Source organism: Macrotis lagotis, chromosome X (assembly GCF_037893015.1).
Source record: "Macrotis lagotis isolate mMagLag1 chromosome X, bilby.v1.9.chrom.fasta, whole genome shotgun sequence".
NCBI lineage: Eukaryota > Metazoa > Chordata > Mammalia > Peramelemorphia > Peramelidae > Macrotis > Macrotis lagotis.
In genome coordinates this window covers 1,015,741-1,042,142 of record NC_133666.1, presented here as the reverse complement: position 1 = coordinate 1,042,142, position 26,402 = coordinate 1,015,741, and the positions used below count along the sequence as shown (strand labels likewise).

Sequence of the window (26,402 nt, the reverse complement as noted above, 5' to 3'; positions counted from 1 at the left end):
TCATTGAAGGGGACAAGCTAGTGGGTGTGTGGCTATCTAAATGTCTGGCCCCCCTGGCCAGGGAGATGAGAATCTTAACAGGAATATGAGTTATCCTGAGGAATAGGCTTGACCAGGAAGCACCAGAACCAGATGGGTGATGTAACAGAGAGTCTGGAAATCAGCTTTTAAATCCTGATCTCTCTCTCAGGAAAGCACAGCAACAAGGAAAGTCCTGGTGGGAAGGGTCTTTGGGGAAGCTGGGAAGGAGACCCACTACCATCCCTTCACTTAGCCATAGGGGAAGGAAACCCAAGTTTTTGCCCACTCACCTTGCCATAGAATCCGCTAACCTGGTGAAGGGGAATGTGATGTGTGCCTTGATACAAGTCAGTCACCTCTTCATCTGGGACTGGCTTCAGACCCCTGGGAGAGATTAAAAAGAGCAAGCAAACCATGAGAGAAAAGCTGAACAGAGGACCATTCAAAAGAATATATAGTGTGGAGAGAAAAAAACATCCTGGAGACGCAGATCTGCAAGCCTTGGATTAGCGAGCAGCCTGTCCTTGTTGGCCCAATCTGGGCTTGTCTGAGAACTAAGGAAATCATGCCAGACTGCAGGGAAGATTCATTCCTTCTGGTCAAAAGTCACCACCTGTTTCCAGAATTCAAAACTACCACGTTGGGAATTAAAGGCTTTCACTGATTCTTCTATCAGATCCCAGACTCTCCTTTATGGAAGGCAAGTGAATACTTAACAGAGAGAGAGAACAAGAGCTAGCCTTCATCTGTACCCCAGTCTCTAAAACAATACTCTTGCCCACAAAACCGACTAGATTCTTCATGGACTCACTCCTCTATGTATCTATGTTTTTTGTTTATTTGGTTTTTTTTGCCATTTAGCAAAATTTCTTGACCACTATAGTATCCACCTTTCTCCCCACCACCAAATCTTGAAAGTCTCACCTGTATACGGTGCCCAACTGGATGTAATGGAAGGCATCGATCTTCATCAGTAAACCCTGGACAAGCCCAGTGGAAAAAGACTCAATAAGTACATGGAAAACCTACCAAAAGAATTTTCTGAGAGGTCATTCTACCTCACCTAGACACTTTTCGGGGGGGGGGGGGGCACAAAGGTACTCAACCAAGACAATCAAAGGGGCCTTACCTTGGGAATGTCATAGTGTAAACCACGGATGGCAAAGTTCGGTAGGTAGTCATATTTACGGATCCCTTCTGGATACTACAAAGGGAAAAGGAGGGAACAATTATTTGTGAGAAGGAAGGAAGTGGAGGAGGAATGAGGAGGCACTGCTCTTAAATGGCTGTCTCCAAAAAGGGCACCTCAGGCCAAGTTCTATTTTGTCTCAGTTCAGAAACATGGGTCCCACAACTAAGGCTTACTTTCTGCTTTGAAGAGTTTTCATTTGTGTTTGAGAAACTGGGGCTGAGGGAAACTGAGGCAGTAGGGAAATCAACCAAAATGAAAAGCATTTGCCCTTTGAAAGTTCCTGCAACAAAAAGTACCAAAATCACCTCACAATTCACTTGTGGAAACCTCTTCTTAGATTTGACTTATTTCAGAAGGTGACAGTGTTGATGTCACAAATTCTCTGTCTCTCTGTCTCTGTCTCTCTCTCTCTCTCTCTCACACACACACACACACACACACACACACACACACACACTCTATTCTCTTTCTCTCTCTCTCTCTCTTTCTGTCTGAAGCCCAGGATGATCACAGCAAAGCAAAGTCAAAGCTGGGATTTGCATCCAGGTCTCCTACCTCAACTTCTCCAGTGCCACAAACCTACAAATAACCCATATGCCCTCTGAGAGCAAGTCTCTAATGATTTCCTTTGCCTACATTTAGGGAGATTAAAATGACCTCCTTTCTTCTGTCTTCCTCAAAACCAAACTAGGCAACTGGTTTGACCCAAACTTTGCCGTTAGGTTACAGGGTACCTCAAGAACCAATCAAACACCAGAGTTGATGACACCTTATTTATTCACCAACATATGTGCTTTACACTTCCCAAGTGGGGCAGTGAGAGCCAGGTCACTGACCAGGTGGGAAAAGTCCTTCTTTACCTTATACTGTTCCACCAAGATGTCCCTGGCAGTGTTGTAAATCATGGAATGGAGGGAGTTGGAGTACAGAGCCAGGGTGTAGTCATAGTCAAAACCATAGATCTCAATGTCAGCTAGGCACACCTCATTGTTGGCATAGATGGTGGAAGGGTTCAGGAGGTTACATACGCCGGGGGGGAGCAGATCTGAAAATCCAAAATACAGAATAGACAGGAAAATTTAGGAAAAACTTGTGCCACCAATTAGGGCATACCCAATTCTGGGTCATAGTCTAGCAGGTAATTGTTGAACTAGTAAATCAGAATCATGTGCTGTTCTAACTGTGCAGCCCTAAAGCTCTGTGGGCCTCCACAATTCCACCTTCATAAAATGAGACAGCTGGGTTTTTTAAGGCCCTTTAAAGTTCAACACTTCAGGAAAGTGCAATATTTCTCAAGTAAAAGGTGCCCCACGTGCCTCTTCTTGTTGAATGGGAAAAAAGAGGGGGCAGTTACCATACGATGCTAAGTACGATGTTAAGTCTTCATTGCCAAGACCCCTCTAAACTAAAGGGCTGGGGGAAACTGCCAGATAGCTGATTTATTAACTGAAGGGTGGAGAGGTCTCCAGTTAGGCTAGTACTGTCACTGGACACCTTGCTTCCCAAGTATTTCTGTCATAATATCCTATCATGTGATTCTTAACGTCCAGTCCTGGGAGTTCACTCAATCCTTTGGTGTGTTCCTTAAGTCATGCAACTCTAAAACAAAATGCTTTCTGCACTAGTACACACTCTCCTGAAACAGTTTCTTGATGGAGGCTCACACCGTCTCATTCCTATGATAATTTCTTCCCATCTGCTTCTTTTAACAGCAGTTTAATACAAACACTGTAATTTGGGGGGAGAGTCAACCCTGAGATAGCAGGAACCAGGAATCAGAGAAATATTATGTTCTACAGGGGGCCACCCTGACTCTCTCCATCACCAGACAACCGAGGTTCCCAGAAATGTTTCTGCTAAGAGGGCTCAAGGGTTAGGCTTCTCTTCAAAGTGAAGAAATGCTGTTTGCTGGTCAGTTTGAGTGTGATTTGCCCAGAGAAAACCACAGTTCCTAAATATTCACCAAGTAATCCGATAGCCCTCCCTGACATATTTTCAGGACCCACAATTAGCTGCTTAACTCAAAATAGGCAAGGGTCCTATTTTTCCTGGTACAACTTGACTGGTAGGAGAGTGACTCTATTCTCATCTGAAATTTGAGTTGCAACCCGTTTTGCCACAAAATTCAGAGAGAAACTCCAAGATGGAGGTGTTTGTACGTGGAGCTTCTTTCAGTACGGAAACTAGGAAGAATTCATTTAAAGCTGATCTGCCTGCAAAGTGATTCCATGTGGTTTCCCCAACTGCCAGCCTGGAGTCTGAGTTTCCTGTAGGCTGTGCAGAGGCAAGGAGGCCAGAGTAGACAAGTCACCCGTAATAGTCTCCACATTTCTGGAAGCATCCCCACTTCTTCTCATTGGGTTTTCTTTCTCAACTTTCCCTCTCTGAAACAGAGAGGTAGAGTCAATGACTACAAAAGCTGCAATAATGAAGATGGGACTGTGCTCCTTCAGAATTCAACCTTAAAAATTTGGTGATGACAACAACATATGCATCAATTATGAAATCACTCTCATATATGTTAGAAGCTTATTTTTGTGAAATACCCCTCAGTCATCCAGGTCAATCCACTGGATTAAGGGGAAGTCCTTTGCCTATACGTCAGTGAAGAGAATTTCAAAATCAAGTCCTAGACACCCAAGATCTGGAGGCCCCAAACAAGGGAAGGAGAAAGAAGCACCCAGAGTCCCCAAAGCCCAGCTGAAAGGGAGAGTCAGCACTCAAGTAGGGATTAGTCAGCATGGGAGAGCTCTATCTGTCCAGAACACAAACACAGTAGAAAGAGGTGATCTGAAGCCAGGTCTTTTACTCTCCATCTCTACTAGAAAAATGATCTTGGGTCAAGTCACTTAACTCTTCTGCCTTGAATTTCTTTTCCTGTAGAATGAAGGTGACAGAACAATTTCCAAAGGCCCTACTAGTAGCAGAGATGGCATGATCCAATTCCAACTCGATTCTTACTCTCCACTTGCCAAACCAAGAGCTTTATTGACTAGATCCTTAACAAACCCAGTTCATTGTAGTGGGACCTATTATTATCTGCTTGGCTCATAACTTTCTCTACCCCCAGAGTGCTGATAAAAAGTCAAAATATTAAAAAACACAATTAGATAAGCTAGTTGTCAGGACAGCAGATTGACTAACTAGAAGCATCAGGAAGCCCTAGGTTCAGGTAATGACCCTGTGTTGGTCATTTCATTTCTCTGAGACTTGACTGGCAAAAGGGTCAAATGTAGTCTTTTTTTTAAATAGCTAGTGAGTTAAGAATGGTTTTTACCCTTTTTTTTGATAAAATAAAATTTTATTTACAAATATAAAAAACAGGTTGGGCCAGAATCATCAGAGGGTCAAATTTGGCCCCCAGTTTTGTTGTAGTCTACATATCAATAAAAAAAGAGTCATTTTCAAACTGAGAATAGGACACTAAATCACCATGGCTTCTTTCAAACTGGGTCTTTCTTGCTATTTATAGAATTCAATATACTTTCCCTATTGTATTTTGTCAGAGGCATTGTTCTTCAGTGTTTGACCTATCTCCATTTGGGGAGCATGTGCTAGTAGGTATGTGTTAGAGAAAAAGTTTTAAGTTGTTCTAAAATATCTTATCCATTAAAAAATTTGTGGGTAAGGAGACAAGATTCTGTTTACTTGAGTGAAAATCAATGAGCTACCAGTGTGCAGAAAAAATGGCTGAGAGAACAAGCTCCTTTTTCCCCCCAATCTGCTTTCCAAAACACTTGGGCCTATGCCAGTACAAAGCCTGAACAACTGGCCTGTAACAAACATATCATTCTGAAGCCCTCCCAGAAGGATTTGGAACACTCTCTGAGTTGGGGAGCAGGAGCCTCCAGCACAGAAAGCTGCCAATGGAGTGCTGCCTGTTTTTCTTCTGGACTTGGATCGTCTATGGGTTCAGGGACTGGTGAAAAATAGAACAGGTCAATTATGTCTTACATTTGGGATGTCATGCCTCTCCTGCCTTGGGCAGACAATCTAGTGATCCCTTCTAAAGAAGGTTTTGAAATGAGTATGCTTACAAAGAGAATCAATTATTTCTAATTGTAGTTTGAAAAATATTTTAAAACTGAGAACCCCTAAAGTAGAGGGATAGTATTATAATGAAGCCATAGAGACCTGGGCTCCAGACTCAGTATTTCCTTGGATTTACTGGAGAAAACAGGGCAACGAGGAGCCCTTAGATTGCTTAAAAATGTTTTTGAGTTTTGGTTTTGCTCTAGTACTCATCCACAGGGCAACATCTAGGTACTGGAGCAAGTTCCCGACTCAGAATGGTGGAACTATTCTCACCAAGGCCACCACTTTGTCAGTAGATGGCATTCCATGTTGGATCTGTCTTTCGAGGTAGACTATTCTCCGAAGACGCTCACCCTTCTCTCAGACATTTCTTCTTCCCTGACTCTCTCCTTTGGCCACTCCTTCTCAGTCTTTGTTCTGTTATCTAGTATAGCTCAGCCAACCTAAGGTGGCTATCCTCAAAGTCCTCTCTTGGGCCTTCTCTTTCCTCTCTCCCCATTTTCTCTCTCTGTAACCTCAATACATTCCCAGGATCTATGTATCATCTCTAATAGATCAAGATTAAAAAAATAAGCAACCTGAGTTTCTTGAACTCTAGTCCTGAACCATCAACTGCCTACAAGAGATCTCCAAGTGGATGTCCTTAAGGTAGCTCAAATTCACTATGTCCCTAACAGAGCTACCTCTCCCCAGACTCTTCCTTTGTCACCCTGGTTTAAAGCTATGGAAGATTCCTCAACTGGTCATCCTCCTTCACCCTTCTTTTTCAATCAGTTTCTAAGTCTTGTCAAGTCAACCTCCATGACATCCTAGTTCTATTTCCTTGTTTCTCCTGTAAGGGCAGCTAGGTGACACAGCAGATAGAGCATTGGCCTTGGAGTTGGGAGGACAAGAGTTTGAAATCACCACTTCCTCTGGATTGCCTTGCCTCCAGGGTCATCTCCAGTGATACTGATTCCTCTCTGGCCACTGGATGCAGATGGTGCTGGAGGAGAAAGTGAGGCTGGTGACTAAGCACAGCCTCCCCTCACTCACATGCTTGTGGTATCACCTCCCTGATGAGAATGAAGGACAAACATCATCTTTTTCCCATGGTGACCCCGGTTTGGGCTGACAGCACCAATCCCTTGGCCTACCACAATAGTCTGTTTCTGGACTATCCCTTGACCATGTCAACCTCCCTGCAGCTAGCGAAATGATATTCCAAGAGCATCTATGTGATTTGTGAGGCTATTCATCTGTTTAAGAAGTTGTGGTGGGTTCCTGTTGATTGCAGGATCAAACACCAACTTCTCAGTTTGGCTTTTTAAAGCCATTCACCATCCCATTCCTGTCTCTCTTTGCAGGCTTAGCACATTCCTCTCCTTAAGTCTCTAGTCGGTCACCCATGACCACTCTACCTTTTCACAGACCCTAGGCTTGGAATTCATTCCCTTCTTGCCTCTTGGCGGAAGAGGGACTGTGGGGGAGGGAAAGCAAGAAGTATTCATTAAATGCCAGGCATAGTGCTTTATAATGAGTATTTCATTTGAGCTTTACAACCAACTAGAGAGGAAAGTGCTATTATGAACTATTTTACAGAGGAAGAAATTGAGGCGGCCAGAGGTGAAGTGACTTGGCCAGGGTCACTCAGCTAGGATTTGAATTCCAGTCTTCCTAACACTATTTACTGTGTTACCTAGCGGTTTCCTTGCATTACCCAGAAAGTACTTCTATCAAGTTTGTGCTTCATTTTTTACACCTATGTTGTTTTCCACTGACAGAGTGTAAGCTCCTTGAGGGCAGCTATGGGATTTGTTGATGCTGCTTTAATAGCCCTACAGCCCAGTAGGGTGACTGGGTCTGAACAGGCATTTAACAAAAGCTTGTTGTTCTAATAGGAGCTGCTGCTACTCAGCATCCTCATTTTACAGGGGGAGCAACTGAAGTTTAGAGTTCTAGAGGTAAAGTTACTTGTTCAAGGTCACCAAGTCATCACGTGGCAAGATCAAAGGACAGTCACTGGCCAGGTTGGTGCTGTTCCCCCGGTAGTTCTGCAATGTCCAAAGAGCTAAATGAAGGCCCTCCAGGAATGGGAACTTTCTGCTAAAGGGTCCCCAAGGATCCCAAGGCACAGGTAGTCCTCCATTGGGGTGCGAGCCAAAGGAGGTCTCTCTGAGGCTTGCTACTTCAGCCACTTCATAAAGATCCCACAGAGATACCAAAAGGGCCTTTAAATGATAACAGGCTCTGGACCTTGCTTTTGTCTATGTGGGCTATGCCCCAGATATCCAGCCTTCTTAGATGAATACCAGAATTTACATGAGGCCGTATAAGGGACTGAGTTAAAAGCAGCTATAGATGTTGCAAACAACTGGGAAAAACCGTCTTCAAAGGAAGACTGCTCTGAACTGTTTTGGCTGTGTCCCCTGGTCAGGGAGATTATCCTGACTTGATTTCCCATCCTTTTTCAAAGGTAAACAACCCAAATGCTGGGGGGGGGGGGCGGGGAAGGAAAGAAAGATGGCTGGGAAAAGCAGACTCTTTCAGTGCTGGGATGTTTGGATAAAAGTGGTGACGTTTCCCGGGGTGCACAACCCCCTCCAACACCCAGGCCTCAGGAGATGTTTCCGAAGCTCTTGTAGCTTCAGGACTGGGGCCTAGGGGGGGATAGACAGCAATGCTTCAGGGAGCACATTGCAGAATCTTCTCGGTGGCAGGTCTCCGGATTGCTCCCCTTTTTATGTGGTTATTGCTGGTGTGGTGAGAGAAGCAGGGTCCATGGCCTGGGGAAACCTCAGTGCTCAGCAAACAGCAAATGCCATTTCTCCCAAAGGAAGGATCAATGGGGGGGGGGGCATGCCAAGCATCCAAAGCTGATGCTCTACTCCCCAAGTCTGGCCCCCCCAGCAACCCCGGCAGTAGGAGCCCTGATCACCTTCCTAAGCCCCCCCCCCCAGGCCAAAATGGGAAGAATCCGGGGTGATGGCCCAGCTCCCTCGAAGAGCGATCCGTGGAAGGGGGAGGGGTACCCCTCTTCTCGTTTCCTACGGGGAGAGAGCCCGAGGAAGGCCGCAGATCGGGCAGCGGGGGGACCTCGATTCCCCTCCACGAGCCCTCCTTCCCCTGGGGAGAAGGGGTCCCCGCGCTCCCCCACGCTCACCCTGCACCAGCCGCTTCATCTCGTTGTAGCGCGCCCACAGGAAGCTTTTGTTGTCCAGCCGGCCGCCCGGGGCCGGGGAGGGAGCCCGCTGCGGGGCCTCGGGGGCGCTGATGGGGGGGCGGCGGCGAGGGCCCGGCGGCTCGGAGCCCCCCGCGCCCCCGCCTCCCGCACCGCAGCGCGCGCTCAGCGCCGCCCGCCCCCCGAGCCGGCCCCACACAGTCCACGAAGCCGCCACCATGACGCCCGCCGCACCTCGGGGTCCTCCTGCTCAGCTCCCCGCGGGTCCCGGGGCTGTGCGCCGGCCCCGGCCACCACGCCCCCCCCCCAACCCGCCAGCTCGCCAAAGTTGAGACCCGCCCCTGCGGGCGCTCGGCCAATCAGAGAGCGCCGAGGCCCCGCCCCCGGGCCCCGCCCCCGCCGCCGCGGCCGCCCTCGCCCAATGGGGACACGCGAAGGGAGGCCGCCGCCACCGCCGATTGGCCAGCCTGCTTCGGCCTCCGGCCCGTGCCCCCCCAGCTGCCAAGGGGCTACGTGCGGGGTGTGAGCTGCCGCCCTCCCTCCCCCCAGACCCCCTGGAATCCTCCGCACGTGCGCCCCGCCCCGCCCCGCCCCCCCCCCCCCCCGCGCTGCCCTGCCCGGGGGGCCGGGCCTGGGGTAGGAGGCCGGGGCGGTGGCGGCGCCCACGCCCGGACACCCCCCCCCCCCCCCACCTTCAGCTCCCAGACCCGAGAAGAGCCTCCTTGCTCCGGCCTTTCCCGGGCACCGTGAGGAAGGGGGTTGGCACAAGAGCCTCCGCCAGCATCCAGTCACCCCGGAGCCGGGAGACCCCACTGCGAACCCTGCGCCCAAGAGAGAAGCGCCGAAAACAGAAGGACACGGCCAGGCCCCAGACAGGCCCCCAGGCTCCTGTGCGCCCGCCCGCCTTCTGGCCTTCCTTCCTCCCTCTCGATCCTTTCTCTCTCTCTTCTTTCTGCCATCTTCCCTTCTTTCTCTGTCTTCTTCCTTCCTCCGTCTCTCCCTCCCCCCTCCCTCCCTTCCTCCCTTCCTTCCTTCCTTCCTTCCTTCCTTCCTTCCTTCCTTCCTTCCTTCCTTCCTTCCTCTTCTTTCTGCCATCTTTCTTTCCTTCCTTCCTCCCTCTCCATCCTTTCTCTCCTTCCTTTCTCTCTCTCTTTCCTTCCTTCTTTCCTTCCTTCCTTCCTCCCTCTCCATCCTTTCTCTTCTTCCTTTCTCTCTCTCTTTTCTTCCTTCCTTCCTTCCTTCCTTCCTTCCTTCCTTCCTTCCTTCCTTCCTCCCTCTCCATCCTTTCTCTTCTTCCTTTCTCTCTCTCTTTTCTTCCTGCCTTCCTTCCTTCCTTCCTTCCTTCCTTCCTTCCTTCCTTCCTTCCTTCCATCTTTTCCATCCTTTATGCCAACTTTCTTTCTCTTTCCCTGTATCTCCCTCTCTTATTATTTCTCTGTATTTCTTTCATTTTTCTTTCTCTTTTTTCTCTTTCTTTCTCGCTCTCTTCTTCCTTCCTTTCTTCCTCCCACCCTCCCATCCTTTCTTTTCATCCACAACATGACTAAGATGGAAATATGTTTTACACCACGGCACACACATAACCTACTTAACATTGCTTACTACCTCACATAGAGGGCAATGGAAGGAGGATGGAGTTTGGAACCCTAAATCGAAAAATACCTATTTCTATCTATCTAAATTATTTTGACGTGTCATTGGGGGAAAATATTCTTTCAAAATGCTTTCATAATTGTTTCTATCCACTAAAACACATAAGTTTGGATGTTTAATTCTATTTTCTAGAATGAGCATCAAACTCATGACTTTTCATCTCTAAACTACTCTGATGAGAGAAACCCCCACTGGAAATTTGTGCTGCTAGCACCACTCTTCCAATTGGCCAAAGTTATGGTAGTGTATTGGAGAAATTTTGCCCTTTCTGGAAGTGATCTTCACTATAGCACAGACAGATCTAAGACCATTCTCCAAGTCTGCCCAAACACAAGGGAGAAGTGGAGTGTGCAGAATGCACATGGACTGCAGGCTCTGTTTCTCCCCCTCTCACAAGCCACCCTTCTGGCCTGCCCCATGCCAAGGTCCCATATGTGTGCTCTTTATCCATTATAATGGAAAATCCCTGACAGCAAGGACTGCTTGGTTTCCTTGCATTTATACCCCCAACCCTTAGCTAAGAGCCTAAAACAGAGGAAGCTCTCTTTCTATTTTTGAGTTAAAAACTTCTCTTTTATTTATTTAAAAATTTTTTTCCAACTACATGCAAGAGTAAACACTTAAGAAATGCTCTTTCTGTCTCTGTTTCCCACCCCCCTCCCCTTTCTCCTTCCCATCATCTTTACTTTCTCCATTTTCTCTCATCTGTCTGTGTACCTGTCTTGGTATGGCATGACTTTACTCCTCTGCTGCTGTTTTTCTCTTTCCTCCATGAAGAATACTATTGAGGAAATCTCTTCTAGGACGATGATCTTCAAAGTTGGGGGTCATGGCCTGCTAACCACTATGGGAAGGAAGTATCAAGATTTCTATTCCTATTTATTTCTGTCTTAAAAAAATTAAACTTTCATGGGGAAGAAGGTAGAATAGGGTAAATTTCATCACATCAAAAGGAGAAAAGGACCTATTGTACAGCAGAGGGAAAGAAGGTAGAAGGTGAGAATTGTTTGAATCTTATGCTCATTAAATTTGATTCAAACAGGGAATAACTCATTCCCTTAGTTGGGTTTAGAAATTTAACTTACCCTCAGGTACTGGGAGGAAAGGTGGGGGGGGGAAGGGTAGGAAGGGAAAAGGAAAAAGGGGAAGAAAAGGGAGGGTGGTTCAGCAGAAGGACAGATTGAGGGAGGCAGTATTCAGAAGCAAAACACTGGTGAGGAGGGATACAGTGAAGTGGGGAAAGTACAAACAGGGGAAATAGCATAGAGGTTAATAAAGAGTTAGGAATTATAACTATGGATGTGAATGGGATAAACACTCCCATAAAAAAGGAAGTAGGTAGCAGAGTAGATTAAAAACCAGAATTCTACAATATACTGTATTCAAGAAACACATCTGAAGCATATAGATACACAAAGAGTAAAGGAAAAATGCTGGAGCAGAATAAATTATGCTTCAGCTGAAGTAAAAAAACACATAGGTAGCAATCCTCATCTAAGACAAACTAGTTGCAAAAATTGATTTCATTAAAAGGGATAACGGAAACTGCATCCTCCTAAAAGGTACCATACACAAGGAAGTAATTCCAATACTAAAGATGTATGTACCAAATGGCACAGCATCCATATTCTTAGAGGAGAAGCCAAAGGATTTACAGGAAGTCATAGACAGCAAAATTATACTAGTGGGGGGGATCTCAACCTCCTCCTCTTAGAATTAGATAAATCTAACCATAATATAAACAAGAAGTTAAAGAAGTGAATGGAATTTTAGAAAAGTCAGATATGATAGACCTCTGGAGAAAATTAGAGAGAAAGGAATATACCTTTCTTTGATGGTATGTGGCACACACACAAATATTAACCATGTATTATGGCGTTAAAACTTTATAATCAAATGCAGAAAGGTAGAAATATTAAATTCATCCTTTTCAGATCATGATGCAATAAAAACCATGTGCAATAAAGAGTCTTAGAGATATAGACCTAAAATTAATTGGAAACTAAATAACCTAATTTTAAAGAATGAGTGGGTCAAATAAATGATAGAGATAATAATTTCTTCCAAGACTGACAATAAGGGGACAACATACTAAAACCTGTGGGATAAAGCCAAAGCAGTTATTAGGGGAAACTTGATATCTCTAATATACATGAATAAAACAAAGAGGAAATCAATAAATTGGGCATCTAACTAAAAAAAGGTAGAGTCTAAAAATCCCCAATTAAATATGTAATTAAAAATTCGGAAAATCAAAGGAGAAATTAATAAAATTGAAAGTAAGAAAACTATTGAAGTTTTATGAATTGGTTTTATGAAAAAATCAATAAAATAGATAAACCTTTGGTTAATTTGGTTAAAAAAACAAAGAAGAAAACAAAATTACCAGTATCAAAAATGAAAAAGATGAATTTACCACCAAGGAGGAGGAAATTAAAGTAATAATACAGAGCTATTTTGCCCAACTGTATGCCAACAAATGTGACAATCTAAGTGAAATTGATGAATATTTACAAAAATATAAACTGACCAGATTAATAGAAGAGGAAATTAAATACTTAAGTAGTCCCATCTCAGGAAAAGAAATTTAACAAGTCATCCATGAAATCCTGAAGAAAAATCTCCAGGACCAGATGGATTCAGAAGTGAAATTTGCCAAACATTTAAAGACCAATTACTTCCAATTCTATAGAAATTATTTTAATAAATAAGCAAAAAAGTTCTGCCAAATTCCTTCAATGACACCAACATGATACTGATACCTAAACCAGAAAGAGTCAAAATAGATAAAGAAAATTATAGACCAATTCACCGAATGAATATTGATACAAAAATTTAAATAAAATATTGGCAAGGCGATTACAGCAAGTTATCACAATATTAGGAGAACCGTCAGCAGAATTGACCATATCAATAGCAAACTTAACAGAAATCATAAGATTTATGCTGAAAAAGCTTTTGACAAAATACAGCACCCCTTGCCATGAAATGCACTAGAAAGCATATTCCTTAAAACGATAAACAGTATCTAAAACCATGAACAAGAAACATGAGGATAAGCTAGAAACATTTCCAGTGAGATCCAGAATGAAGCGAGGGTGCCCATTATCACTGTTATTATTCAATATTGTATTAGAAATGTGAACTTTAGCAAAAAGAGAAGAAAAAGAAAATGAAGGAATTAGAATAAGTTATGAAGAAACAAAACACTCACTCTTTGCAGATAGTATGGTGGTATACTTACAGAATCCTAGAAAATCATCTTAAAAACTACTTGAAATAATTAGCAACTTTAGCAAAGTTGCAGATATAAAATAAACCCTCATAAATCCTCAGTATTTCATTATATGAACAACAAAGCATAGCAACAAGAGACAGAGAAATTTCATTTAAAGTAACTGTAGGGGGCGGCTAGGTGGCGTAGTGAATAAAGCACCGGCCTTGGAGTCAGGAGTACCTGGGTTCAAATCTGGTCTCAGACACGTAATAATTACCTAGCTGTGTGGCCTTGGGCAAGCCACTTGACCCCATTTGCCTTGCAAAAAAAAAAAAATAAAGTAACTGTAGACAGCATAAAATACTTGGGAGTCTACCTCTCAAAGCAAATTCAGAAACTATATGAAAACAACTATAAAATACTTTCCACACAAATAAAATCAGATCTAAATAATTGGGCAAATGTCAATTGCTCATTGGTAGGCTGAGCTAATGTGATAAAAATGACAATTATACCTAAATTAAATGAATTATTCCTTGTCATACCAATCAAACTATCAAAAAATTAATTTGTTGAGATAGGAAAAATAGTGATTCAATTCCTATGGAGGAACAAAGGGTCAATGATAACAAGGGAATTGATGAAAAAAATTACAAAGGAAGGTGGCCTAGCCACATTAGATCTAAAATTATTTTATAAAGCATCAGTCATCAAAACTGAGATTTACTAAGAAATAGAGAGGTGGCTCAGTGGAATACATTAGGTACAAAAGAAACTAGTAAATGACTATAGTAATCTGTGATTTGATAAGCCCCAAGACTTCAGCTTCTAAGATAAGAATTCACTTTTTGATAAAAATTACTGGGAAAACTAGAAGATAGTATGGCAGAAACTAGGCATATACCAATATTTCACACTCTACACCAAGATAATGTCGAAATGAGTACCAGCAATTCGGAGAACAAGGAATAATTTTACCTGTCAGATCTATGGAAAGGGGAGCAGTTTATGATCAAAGAAGAGAGAGAAAACATTGTAAAATGCAAAATGGATAATTTTGCTTTCATTAAATTGAAAAGTTTTTGTGCAAATAAAACCAATGCAACCAAGATTAAAAGGAAGATAAAATTGGGAAACAATTTTTGCACCAAGCATTTCTAAGAAAGGACTCATTTCTAAAATATATAGAGAAGTGAGTTCTTTGCTCATTTATCAATTGGAAATTCTCAGATGAAGAAATTAAAGTTACCTAGTCATATGAAAAAAACGCTCTAAATCATTATTTATTAGAGGAATGCAAAACAAAACAACTCCAGGGAACCAGTTCACACCTATCAGATTGACCAATATGACTAAAAAGGAAAATGGTCAATGTTGGAGGGAATGTGGGAAAACTAGAACACTAATGCATCGTTGGTGAAGTTATGAACTGCTCCAATCTTTCTGGAGAGCAGTTTGGACCTTTGCTGAAAGGTAATAAAGCTATGCATACCCTTTGATCCTGACATACCACTAGTAGGTCTACATTCCAAAGAGATCACAGCAAAGGATAAAATCCCCATGTATACAAAAAATATTCATAGCAGTTCATTTTGCGGTGGCAAATAATTGAAAATTGAGGGGCTGCCCATCCATCGGGGAATGACTGAACAAATTGTGGTATATGAAGATAATGGAACACTGGCTCTATAAAAGGTCATGAGGGACAGGATTTCAGAACAGCCTGGGAAAACTTACATGAACTGAGGCTGAGTGAAATAAGCAGAATAACATTAGATACAATAGCAACAGCATTGGTTGACCATCAACTATGATGACCTTGTTCATTTCAGCAGTAAAATCACCAGACAATTCTAAAATATTTGTGAAGGAAAATACTGTCCATGTCCAGAGAAGGAACTATGGAGTCTAAATGCAGATGAAAGGCTACTAGCTTCAATTTTAAAAGTTGTCTTACATATTATGAGTTTTTTTCAGTTTAATGTTTTTTCCTGTTTCGATTTGATTCTTTTTTCACAACAAGATTTATATGAATAGATGTTTAATATAGTTATACATGTATAACCTATTTTAAACAGTTTTCTGTCAGGGGAAGGGGATAGAAGGGAAAGAGGGAGAAAAATGCAAAATTCAAAAATCTTGCAAAAATGACTTGACAACCATCTTTGCAGGTAGTTGGAAAAATAAAGAAATAAAATATTTTTAAAATCTTGAGCTTTCCTAATATTCAATAGGTGGAATGACAATGGTACCTTCACATGGTCTATATGCCAGACAGTCATATTTCATGTACAGTATTCAGGCATTTCTCGGAAGAGAGGGATATCACAATGGTTAGATGTTTGACAGTAGCATTCTCACTCATCCATTCACTTTTAGTGTACTGAAACATTCAGCAATTTAAGTGTATGCTGGAAAGCACATTTATATTCTCTCATTTAAAACTAAAGTATCCCTCAAAAAATTGGACAAGTGACTTAAAAGTAGTCCTGAAAAGAAACCAGAGATCAAAGGTGTACCTTGAGAAACCTTCCTGTGGGGAATCTACTTTCAACTGTACATTTGACTCATCCCCTGAGAGCCTTTATAATTGTTAAGGGCTCAGGATGACACACATGACAAAAGCAGAGGCAACCTCCTTGCATGCAAATGACAAAATATGATTCAGTGAAGGATAAAGAAAAATGGCCCCTGTATACTCTCTCCTTAATAGTACTGGAGTGTACTTCTTCCCAAGAGGACTCAGCTATGAGTCTACTCTCCACACTCCACTACACCCCCATTCCAAACTTTTCTAGGTATGGTATTCAAAGCTCTTCCAAATCAGGTCTCTCCTTGACCTTTTCAGTCTGCTTACACCTTACTTCCCGACCCAAGATGTTACAAGCTCCTCCATCTCTCAGTTCTGGACATTCTCTCTGGCTGGCCCCCTACCTGGAATGCTCTCCCTCCTCTGTTCATCTACTGACTTCCCTGTCTTCCTTAAGTGCCAACTAAACTCCCACCTTCTATAGGAAGCCTTCCCCTTCTTTGGTCCAATGTCTTCCTTCAGGTAATTATTTTCCCTTTATCCTTCCAACATGTGTTTACTTGTTGTCTCCCCCATTAGATTGTGAGTTCCTTGAGGGCAGGGACCATTTTTCCTGGTTCTGCTTCCTTTGCTATGAATCAGTTCATAGGAGTCATGGAATGTACTATTAATAAATGATAACTTAGAGAATTGTGAGAGGTTGACTGTTAAGACCTAGAGGAACCCAAATCTTCTGAAAACACCCTAATAAAACTAAAAATGCACCTCAAGGAACAATGGTAAAGAAAATCAAAGTGAATCAGTCATGTCTATCCTGTTCATACCAGTGAGAAAACACTGCCAGAAGCCCCATGATTCTAGCACAAAAAGGAGATAAGCTTGGTGGAACAAAAGCCAACTTGACAAAATCCTGTAACATTGCAGGGGAAGGTCCAGACAAGGTCCCAGGCAGCATGGATCAGTGGAGAGAGGACCTGGGAACCCTATCCACTGGAGGAGAAATGGTCTGATGAGCATCTCAGAATCCAGGCAGCTTGAACTTCAACCATAACAGTGGAAAAGTCCCCAAAAGTCCCACAGAAGAAAGTAAACCCATTTCATCTTGTCCTCTCCAAAAGATTGCCCTTTCTATTATCCCCAGTCTTTCACTTCTATTCATTCTCTCCCTATCTCCTGCAGAATAAACATTTATGGAACCCCCCCCCCCCCATTTGGCAGGCATCTTGTTAAAAATAATAAAATATTCTCTCATTTGATCCTCACACTATCCCTGGGAGGCAGATGCTGTTATTTCCATTTTACAGTAGAAGAAACCAAAGCAGAAAACAGTGAAGTGACTTGCCCAGGGTCACATAATCAGTAAGACTCTGAAATCAGATTTTAACTTAGGTTTTCTTGCCTCCAGGTCTAGCATTCTATTTACTGCACCATCTGTTTGTCTCAACTGCCTACAAGCATCCCCATCTCTCCTACATCCTTAAAAAACTGACTTGATCCATCTCTGCTAAATATTGTTCCATTCCTCTCCTCTGCCTTTTGTAGCAGGGTACTTATCAATCATTCAATATTTATTTCTACAATAGAATCGGTTCACCTCCTCTTACCCACCTCTTAACCTCTTACAGTCTGACTTCTGGTTTCATCATTCCACAGAGATTACTCCCTCTGAGGTTATTCGTGGTCTCTTATTTGCCAAACCTAATGACCTTTTCTCCCTCCTTTTTCTCCTTGACCTCTCTACAGCCTTTGACACTTGATCACTCTCTTCTCCTGAATATTCTCTTCTCCCTAGGTTTTTGGGACACCAACTCACTTGGATCTTTTCTTACCTTTCAATTTTTATGTCATTTTTGCTAGATTCTCCTCAGTATCATATCCTTCAAATGTAGCTATCCCACAAGATTCTTTACTAGGCCCTCTTTTCTTTTTTTTTCTATACTTCACTTAGGGATCTCATTGGCTCACATCCATTTAATTACCATCTCTATAATGATGATTCTCAAATTTACTTTTCTTATCCCTAACCTCTCTGTTAACCTCCAGGTTTGTATCTTCAACTGCCTATGAGACATCATGAACTAAATGTCCTGTAAGCATCTTTTTTTTAAATTTATTTTTTTCCACATTACTACAAGTCTTATTGTAAAAGTAAACATACCCCCCACACAAAGATAGAGAAACCTCCAGAAAATAAAGTGAGAGAAAAAAAAGTGTGCTTCAGTCTGTATTCAGATACCATCAGGTCTTTCTTTGGGATGGATAGCATTCTTTATCATAAGTCCATCAGAGAAATTACTTTATTAATTTTTTACCACAGTTACTATTGCTAGCTGTATTTCCCTCCATTACATTCCTCCCTTCCCTCATTTATTCTATTTTTCTCTCTCCTTTCACCCTCTGACTACCCTCCCCCATGATCTTCCCTCTCTTCTATCATCTACAACCCCTTCCTCTCCTCCTGTCCCCTTCCTCCTATACCTTTCCTCTCCTATTTTCCTCTAGGATAAGATAGATTTCTATACTAAATTGAGTGTGAATATTATTCCCTCTCTGAGCCAATTCCAATGAAAATAAGGCTCACTTACTCCCCCTTGCCTTCCCCCCTTCCAGTCCATTGCAAAAGTTTTTTCTTGCCTCTTTTATGTGAAATAACTTAGCCCATTCCAACTCTCCTTTCCCTCTTTCCCAGTACATTCCTTTCTCACCCATTAATGCCATCATTATAATATTTTATGCCTTCACATTCAGCTCCTTCCTGTGCCTTGTCTCTATATGCTCCTTTTAACTGCCCTAATAAATAAGAAGGTTCATATGAGTTATAAGTATTCTCTTCCCATGCAGGAATGCAAACAGTTAAACATCATCAAAGCCCTCATAATTTGCCCTGCCTCTCCACCATCTCTATGCTTCACCTGAGTTGTATACTTGAAGATGAAATTTACTGTTCAGCTCTGGTCATTTCAATAGGAAAGTTTGTAAGTTCCCTATTTCATTGACTATCCATATTTCCCTTGAAAGACTATAGTCACTTTTGCTGGGTATTTGATTCTTGGTTGTAATCTAAGCTCTATTGCCTTCTGGAATATCATATTCCAAATCCTACGAGCCCTTAATGTAGAAGCTTCTAAATCCTGTGTAATCATGACTGTAGCTTCATGATATTTGAATTGTTTCTTTCTGACTGCTTGTAATATTTTCTTCTTGACTTGGGAGTTGTGGAATTTGACTATAATATTCCTGGGAGTTTTTATTTTGGGAATCTCTTTCAGGAGGAGATTGTGGATTCCCTCAATTTCTAATTTACCCTCTGCTTCTAGGATATCAGGGCAATTTTCCTGGAGAGTTTCTTGAAAAATGAAGTCTAGGCTATTTTCCTGGTCATGACTTTCATAGCCTGGTAATTTTTAAATTAACTCTCCTGGATCTGTTTTCCAGGTCAATTGTTTTTCATTCTTTTGGTTTTGTTTTTAATGTTTCTTGATTTCTCACAAAGTCATCAGTTTCCCTTAGCTCCATTCTACATTTGAAGAAATTATTTTCTTCAGAAAGCTTTTGTACCTCCTTTTCCATCTGACCAATTCTACTTTTTTTTTAAGAAACCAATGTTTATTTTCCATCCGCATTTTTCCAACACTATTAGAGCATCTGGGTAAAACTTAGGACCACTCTGTAGTAGTTCCTACCCATTCAGTGGCCTGAGCAGTAGGAGCTACATACCAGTCCTCAGTAGCCAGCTGAACACTCCAATCTTCAGTAGGGAACTGCTGAATGGGTACAGATGGCACCTGGACGCCCTCAGACCAATTAGCCACCTCTGGCTGAGCAGCAGTGAATTCTGGGGCAGGTACAGTCCATTCACCCTGAAATTCCTTCTTTGTCACTGCCTTCTCAGCTGTGGCCTGCTCTTCCTTTTCAATCTCCTCTGGATCTCTGTAGAAGTAAAGATCAGGCATGACCTCCCATGGGTGCTCACGGGAGATTGTACCACGCATCCACAGGACTTCTCGGGCCAGCATCCACCACATCAGACCCACTGAGTGAGCTCCCTTGTTGTTACATGGAATGGGAATGTCCACATAGCGAAGTGGGGAGTCTGTGTTGCACAGTGCAATGGTTGGAAGGTTAACATATGATGCTTCAGTCAAAGGCTGATGATCTGCACGAGGATCAGTGACCACCAAGAGGTGAGGCTCCCTGAAAGCTGCCTGGATCTGGTTAGTGAAGGTGCCCGGGGTGAAGCGTCCAGCAATAGGTGTGGCGCCAGTGGCAGCAGCAAATTTCAGAACAGCTCGCTGGCCAGTGTTCCTAGATGAGATGACACTAACATCAGCTGGATTTTCAGTGGCAACAATGGCACGAGCTGCCCCCAGAAGCTTTTCCCAAGTTCTCTTCAAATTAATGATATAGATGCCGTCACTCTTCCTTTTGTAGATATACTGTTCCATCTGGAAGTCCAAATCGGTGCCACCCAAATGGGTGCCTGCAGTAAGGAATTTGAGGACATCCTCCTCCTTCATCTGCAAGACATCCAGGGCTCTGGACATTGTGAAAGTTTCCCTTGAAATTCACGACGGAAACCGTGAACAACACCGTATGGACCCCTCTTCTGGGCAGCTTGGAAAAGCCCAATTCTGCTTTTTAAGGTCTTTTTTGTCTCCTCATCAACCATTTGGACTGCTTTTTCCATTTGACCCACACTGGTTTTTAAGATGTTATTTTCTTCAGGATTTTTTTGGTATCTCCTTTACCAAGTTGCTGGCTTGGTTTTCATGATTTCCTACATTGCTCTCATTTTTCTTCCCAATTTTTCCTGTACTGCCCTTACTTGATTTTCAAAAAAATTTTTTGAGCTCTTTCATAGCCTGAGACCAATTCATATTTTTCTTGGAGGCTTTGGATACAGAAGCTTTGACTTGTTATCTTCTGAGTGTGTATTTTGATCTACCATGGGATCAAAGTAACTGTTTATGGTCAGATTGTTTCTTTTGTTGCTTGTTCATTTCCACAACCTGTGATTTTCTTTTAACTATGTTAAAATGGGGCTTTGCTTCCAGGGTGGAGGGTCCACTTTCCCAAGGTTTTGAGGATTTTTGTAGCTGTTTTCAGGGACCCCTCCCCTCCCCTGGGACTTCAAGTCCTTCAAGGTGTTATGAAGAGCTCTAACTGCTCTCCTGGCCTCTGCTCTGGTCTATGGATGACCACAAGCACTCCCTTCTGCCCTAGAACTGCAAGGAGGGTCCCTGCTCCACTATGGCAGTAAAGCTCCTCTTTCTGAGACTGGCATCTAAGTATGGGCAAAGTAACAGAGTCCCACCTCAGAGATAGCAGAGAGACCTCTGCAGTCTCTCCCAACCCCCTTACCATCTCTGCGCTGAGTGCTCTGAAAGCAGTTGCCAGGTGGCTCCCTGCCAGGTGGCTCACTTGACCTACTTCTGGTTCCTGGGACCAGGGTTGCATTGAGGCCTATGCTGTACTGGGCTCCATGCTCACTCTGGTGTGGCAGAGTTTTCTCACTGATCTTCCAAGTTGTCCTTGACAATCCCTGGGCTGAGAGGTCTGAAAATTGCCCTTGCTGCCAGGGATCCAGGCACCCTCAGGGACCCAGGCTGGGTGACTGGAGTTTTGGTGGGTCCCCGGCTGCACTGTGGCCCTTTCCAACACTAATGTAACAAACCTTTCCTGTGGATCTTCCAAATTGTCTTGGGTCAGAAAATTGTTTCACTCAGTCTTTCTGTGGGTTCCAGCAATCTAGAATTTGGTTACAGACATTATTTAAAGGCATTTGGAGTGGTCTGGGTGAGAGCTGCTGGGATTTCCTGTGTTTACTCCACCATTTTGACTCTACCCCTCTCCTGTAAGCATCTTAAACTCAACATGTCCAAAATGGAACTCATTATCTTTCTCTCATTCCCTTTTCCAATTATCCCTATTACTGTGCAGAGAAGTACCATACTCTGAATCCCTCAGGTTCCCAACTAAGAGTCATCCTGGACTCTTCACTCCCTCTCACAACCCCCCTACCCCATATCCAAACTCTTATCAAGCCTGATGATGTCACCGCTATAGCATTTCTGGAATCCATCCTTTTGATACTGCTGCCCACCTAGTACAGGTCCTCATCTCCTGGGCTATTGCAATAGCTGCTGGTGGTCCTGTCTGTCTCAAGTCTCTTTTCTCTACAGTCCATCCTCCATTCAGCCACTAAAGTGCTTTTCCTAAAACATAGGTATGATCGTGTCAGTCTGCTATTCAATAAACTCCAGTGGCTCCCTAACACCTCTAGGAGCAAATACAAAATTATCTACTTGACATTCAAAGCCCTTTCTCACCTCAGTCTCTCCAACCTTCTCAATCTTCTCACACATATGAGATAATCCATCCCCCAACTCTGTCTGGCCTATTCTCCCTCTTCATCTATACAGCCAGGAAACCTTTCCCAATCCTACTTAATTCTCTTGCCTCCTCTCTCTTGTTTATATCCTGTCTAGAAATTTGTTGGGGGTTCTTTGTCTTTCTTTCTATCCCCAGTACTGAGCACTGTGCTTAGCATATAGGGGGATCTTAATAAATGTTTACTGATTATCACACATAATTGGAATACACAAGATAATTACTACCTCATTATCGAGGCATTCCATGAATCAGAAGGTAGAATCCCTCCTCCTTCCCTTTCCTCCAACACACACAAATACACACAAAGTTTGTGGTGCAAAAATACATTATTGTTATTATTGCTATTATTTTTCCTTCATTCTTGAAGAGGACCATAACATTAGGAAGATAATGTAATGATATGCATATGAATTGTTTTTGAATGAGGGGGTGTGATACAAAGCTACTAGTCTCCTTTCCTCCTCTGGAGCTATCTGGGTCCAGTGGTCAGATATGGATCAGGAAGACTGGAGATGATCCTGGATGAAGTAGGAGACCTTAGTGTTTTTAAGCTAAGGTCTTTCTTAGGTCTGAGTTTGTCTAAGGCAAGGGTGGGGAACCATTTTTCTGCTAAGGGTCATGTAGATAGTTATAACATCATTTGTGGGCTATATTTGATCAAAGATTTAATTATTTCATCCCTAAAAAAGGACTAGATGTATTGAATTTTGAGTCCTACCAGCAGTTGCCTCAACAAATCAGGTCAATACAGAGATTTCCTGCCCCTAATCTAAGGAAAGGTTCACCATCCAAACATAATAAAATTAGAATAAGGATTTTTGTTTAATTAGACTCCCTCTAAGACCCTGGTGATGATAAAGTTCTGAGGGGTTACATGGAACCATTGTAATGTGGATGTAGGGGGTACAGTTTAATATCTTCTGATTTCTTATTCACAATTATCATTTGTGCTTCTCTTGGCTCCTTTGTACAACACATTTTCTGCTCAGCTGTAGTCTTTTCATCAGGAAGGTTTGGAAGTTCTCTATTTCATTTAAGATCAATTTTTTCCTCTATAGTTTTTCCAGATAGGTTTTTGTTGTTTGTTCTTAGCCTTTATCTTTTGCCTGTTAGAACATTATATTCCAAGCCCTCTGTTTCTTTAGATTGGTGGCTGCTAAATCTTGTTTGAGTCTGACTGTGGCCTTTTGGTACTTGAATTCTTTCTTGCTACTTGCAGTAATTTTTCCTTGACTTTGGAACTCTGGAATTTGGCTATAATATTATTTTCTTTACTAAGGTGTTGTACCTCTACAAAGACATCCATGTCACCTCTATCCCCAAAACAAAACAAAACTCCCCAAATACTTACTTGATCTGACTATCTTCACTAGCTCTGGATAGAAAACTGAGCAGAGATATAAGTCATTGTGTGCTACAAAATAATAGAATATGAACATACATAAGCCAAGAAATATGCATGCTCAGGCATAGATAAATAGAGAAGCTAAATTTCTATTTTTCGTTTTCTGCTATTGCCCTCTTAATAAACTACCTCTTATAATAGAGGGAAAAGTTGAGCAAAATTGACCTATGGTGTGAACCCATATGAATGTATATAGCGTACTTTGCCCCTTTAGTCACTTCACTTTTGTACAAAGAGGAAGTAAGATCTTCTTGCCTTCCAAAAGTGTAAGTTACTGAAACAATACAAGGATCCACTGTGGGTAGTCCTCAGACTATGCACCTACATCAATATCTCAAAGATGATTTTATGAATTAATATGATCTATATACTTCTGGGGGCAAAGCCAAAATGGCAGAGTAGAGAAAGCACTTGGTCATGCTTTTCCTACATTCCCCTCTGAACAACTTCAAAATATGTCAAATTGTGTTCTGAAGTGGAAGAGTCAACAAAAGATTGTAGTGAGATATTCTGCCAACCCAAGACAACTGAAGAGGTTGGAAAGAGAGACATAGAAGTATAGGTTGTCCTGGAACCCACATGGATGAAATGTCAGCGTTGGTACTAGGTGATAGAGACTGAAGCAGCAGCAACTTTCAGAGTTCTAAAGCCAGAGATGGTAAGGGAGCCTGGCAACTGTTCAGAAAGAGATTTTAGGGGACCCTTATTGCCATTTTAAGCCACACCTTAAATGCATGTAGTTACTCTCTAGGATGCTTAAAAAACAACTGAATGCAGACCAGCTATGGTTTGACAACCATTGCCAAATTTCTGGGTCATATTTCACTTTTGATAAAGAGGAAGTGAAATCTCTGAGGGGCAATGTCAGTTCTGGAGGCCCTTCCTGGATAAGGACCAGAGTGCAGATCAAGAGAACAGTAACTAGACCTCTCCTCAGATCACAGCATCTTGGAAGCAATGACAACTTCCAAATTGCAAGAGCTTGCTCTGAAAACAGCAGTACAAAAAAGCCTCACCCTTGAAACAATGCCCTCTCCCCATACCAGGACTGGAGTCCAACTTTAACATAAATTTCAACATCAAGAAATAGATTAAAAAATAAGCAAACAGCAATAAAAAAGAATCTGACAATTAAAAAACTACTATGTCCACAGATAAAGATACACAGACTTAAAAGAAGACCACAAAACGAAAAGAGCTATAAGCAAAGCTTTAAAGGAAAAGCTCCTGTGAATTAGATTCAAGTCTATAAAGAATTTCTGGGAGAGTTAAAAAAATTATTTCCAAAATCAAATAATAGTGGTAGGGAAAAAAAAAGAAATGAGAACAAAAGAAGAAAATATGAAAAGACAATGAACAACTTGGTAAAAAAGGCATAAAAATTACTGAAAAAACCCAACTCCTTAAAAATCAGATTTGGCAAAATGGAAAAAAGGTACAAAAACTCACTGAAGAAAATAATTCCTTAAAAGTTAGAATTGGGGGGGCGGCTAGGTGGCGTAGTAGATAAAGCACTGGCCTTGGAGTCAGGAGTACCTGGGTTCAAATCCGGTCTCAGACACTTAATAATTACCTAGCTGTGTGGCCTTGGGCAAGCCACTTAACCCCCTTTGCCTTGTAAAAACCTAAAATAAAAGTTAGAATTGGAAAAGTAGAACCTAATGACTGCTTAAGACATGAAGAAACAATTAAACAAAGTCAAAGGAATGAAAAAAATAAATGAAAATGTGAACTATATTAGAAAAACAAATAACTTGGAAAATAACTCAAAGAGAGATCACTTAAGAATTATTGGACTATCTGGAAGCCAACATCAGAAAAAGAACTTAAATATCATATTGCAAGAAATGATCAAGGAAAATTGCTCTGATATCTTAGAAACAGAGGATGAAATAGAAATTGAAAGAATCTACAGATCATCTCCTGAAAGTCCCAAATGAAAACTCTTAGAAATATCATAGCCAAAATCCAGAGCTCCCAAGTCAAAAAGAAAATATTTCAAGCAACTAGATAGAAACAACTCAAATACTGTGGTATCACAGTCAGGATCACACAAGATTTAGCAGCTTCCAAATTAAAGGAGTAAAAGATTTGGAACATGATATTTCAGAAGGCAAAAGAGCTAGAATTATAACCAAGAATCATTTACCCCCCAAAACTGAGTATACTCCTTCAGGGAAAAATTGATATTTAATGAAATAAAGGACTTGCCAGTATTTCTGATGAAAAGACCAGAACTGAATGGAAAATTTGACATCCAAACACAAAGCTCAAGATAAAAGGCAAACTTGAAAGAGAAATCTTAAGGGACTCATAAGGTTAATTTCTATCTTTCTATATGTAAAGATGATAAATGTAACTTGTAAGAACTTTATCATTAATAATAGGGCAGTTAGAAGGATTCTACTTAGAAGGCATGGGAATAACTCAGTCACGTTGGGTTGATGTAAAAAAAAAGGATAGGCAAAAAATCAGGATGTCCTGGAAGAAGGGGAAAAGGAAAGGAAGAATGGGGAAAATTAACTCACATAAAAGAGTTGTACAAGGAAGACTTTTTACAGGGGAGGGGAAAATGCTGGGGATACTTGAACCTCCTTCACATTTAAATTGGTTCAAAAAAGGAGATTTTATATATATATATATATATATATATGCATATATATATATATATATATATATATATACCTGCATGCATACATGCACACATATACAGACATATATATTCAATTGGTCATAGAAAATCTACAACAAATGAGGAAGTAGGGGAGGAAGGGAGGGTTGATTAAAAAATGGGAG

General features: G+C 41.9%; 1 protein-coding gene and 1 pseudogene across 1 annotated transcript in view; both read right to left on the bottom strand.

The window, feature by feature from the left end:
- LOC141503192 (5'-nucleotidase domain-containing protein 2-like) overlaps positions 1-8,628 on the bottom strand; it is a 29,568-nt gene extending 20,940 nt beyond the window's left edge. The window contains exons 1-5 of the mRNA XM_074208386.1: positions 8,391-8,628; positions 2,074-2,258; positions 1,151-1,225; positions 946-1,001; positions 312-405 (exon numbers count right to left, since the gene is read on the bottom strand). Coding sequence (XP_074064487.1) covers positions 312-405; positions 946-1,001; positions 1,151-1,225; positions 2,074-2,258; positions 8,391-8,628 — 648 coding nt within the window. The remainder of the gene's footprint in view (positions 1-311; positions 406-945; positions 1,002-1,150; positions 1,226-2,073; positions 2,259-8,390) is intronic.
- A 10,764-nt stretch (positions 8,629-19,392) lies between these two features.
- Positions 19,393-20,352, bottom strand: LOC141500074 (small ribosomal subunit protein uS2 pseudogene; annotated as a pseudogene).
- Between the last annotated feature and the right edge of the window lie 6,050 nt (positions 20,353-26,402).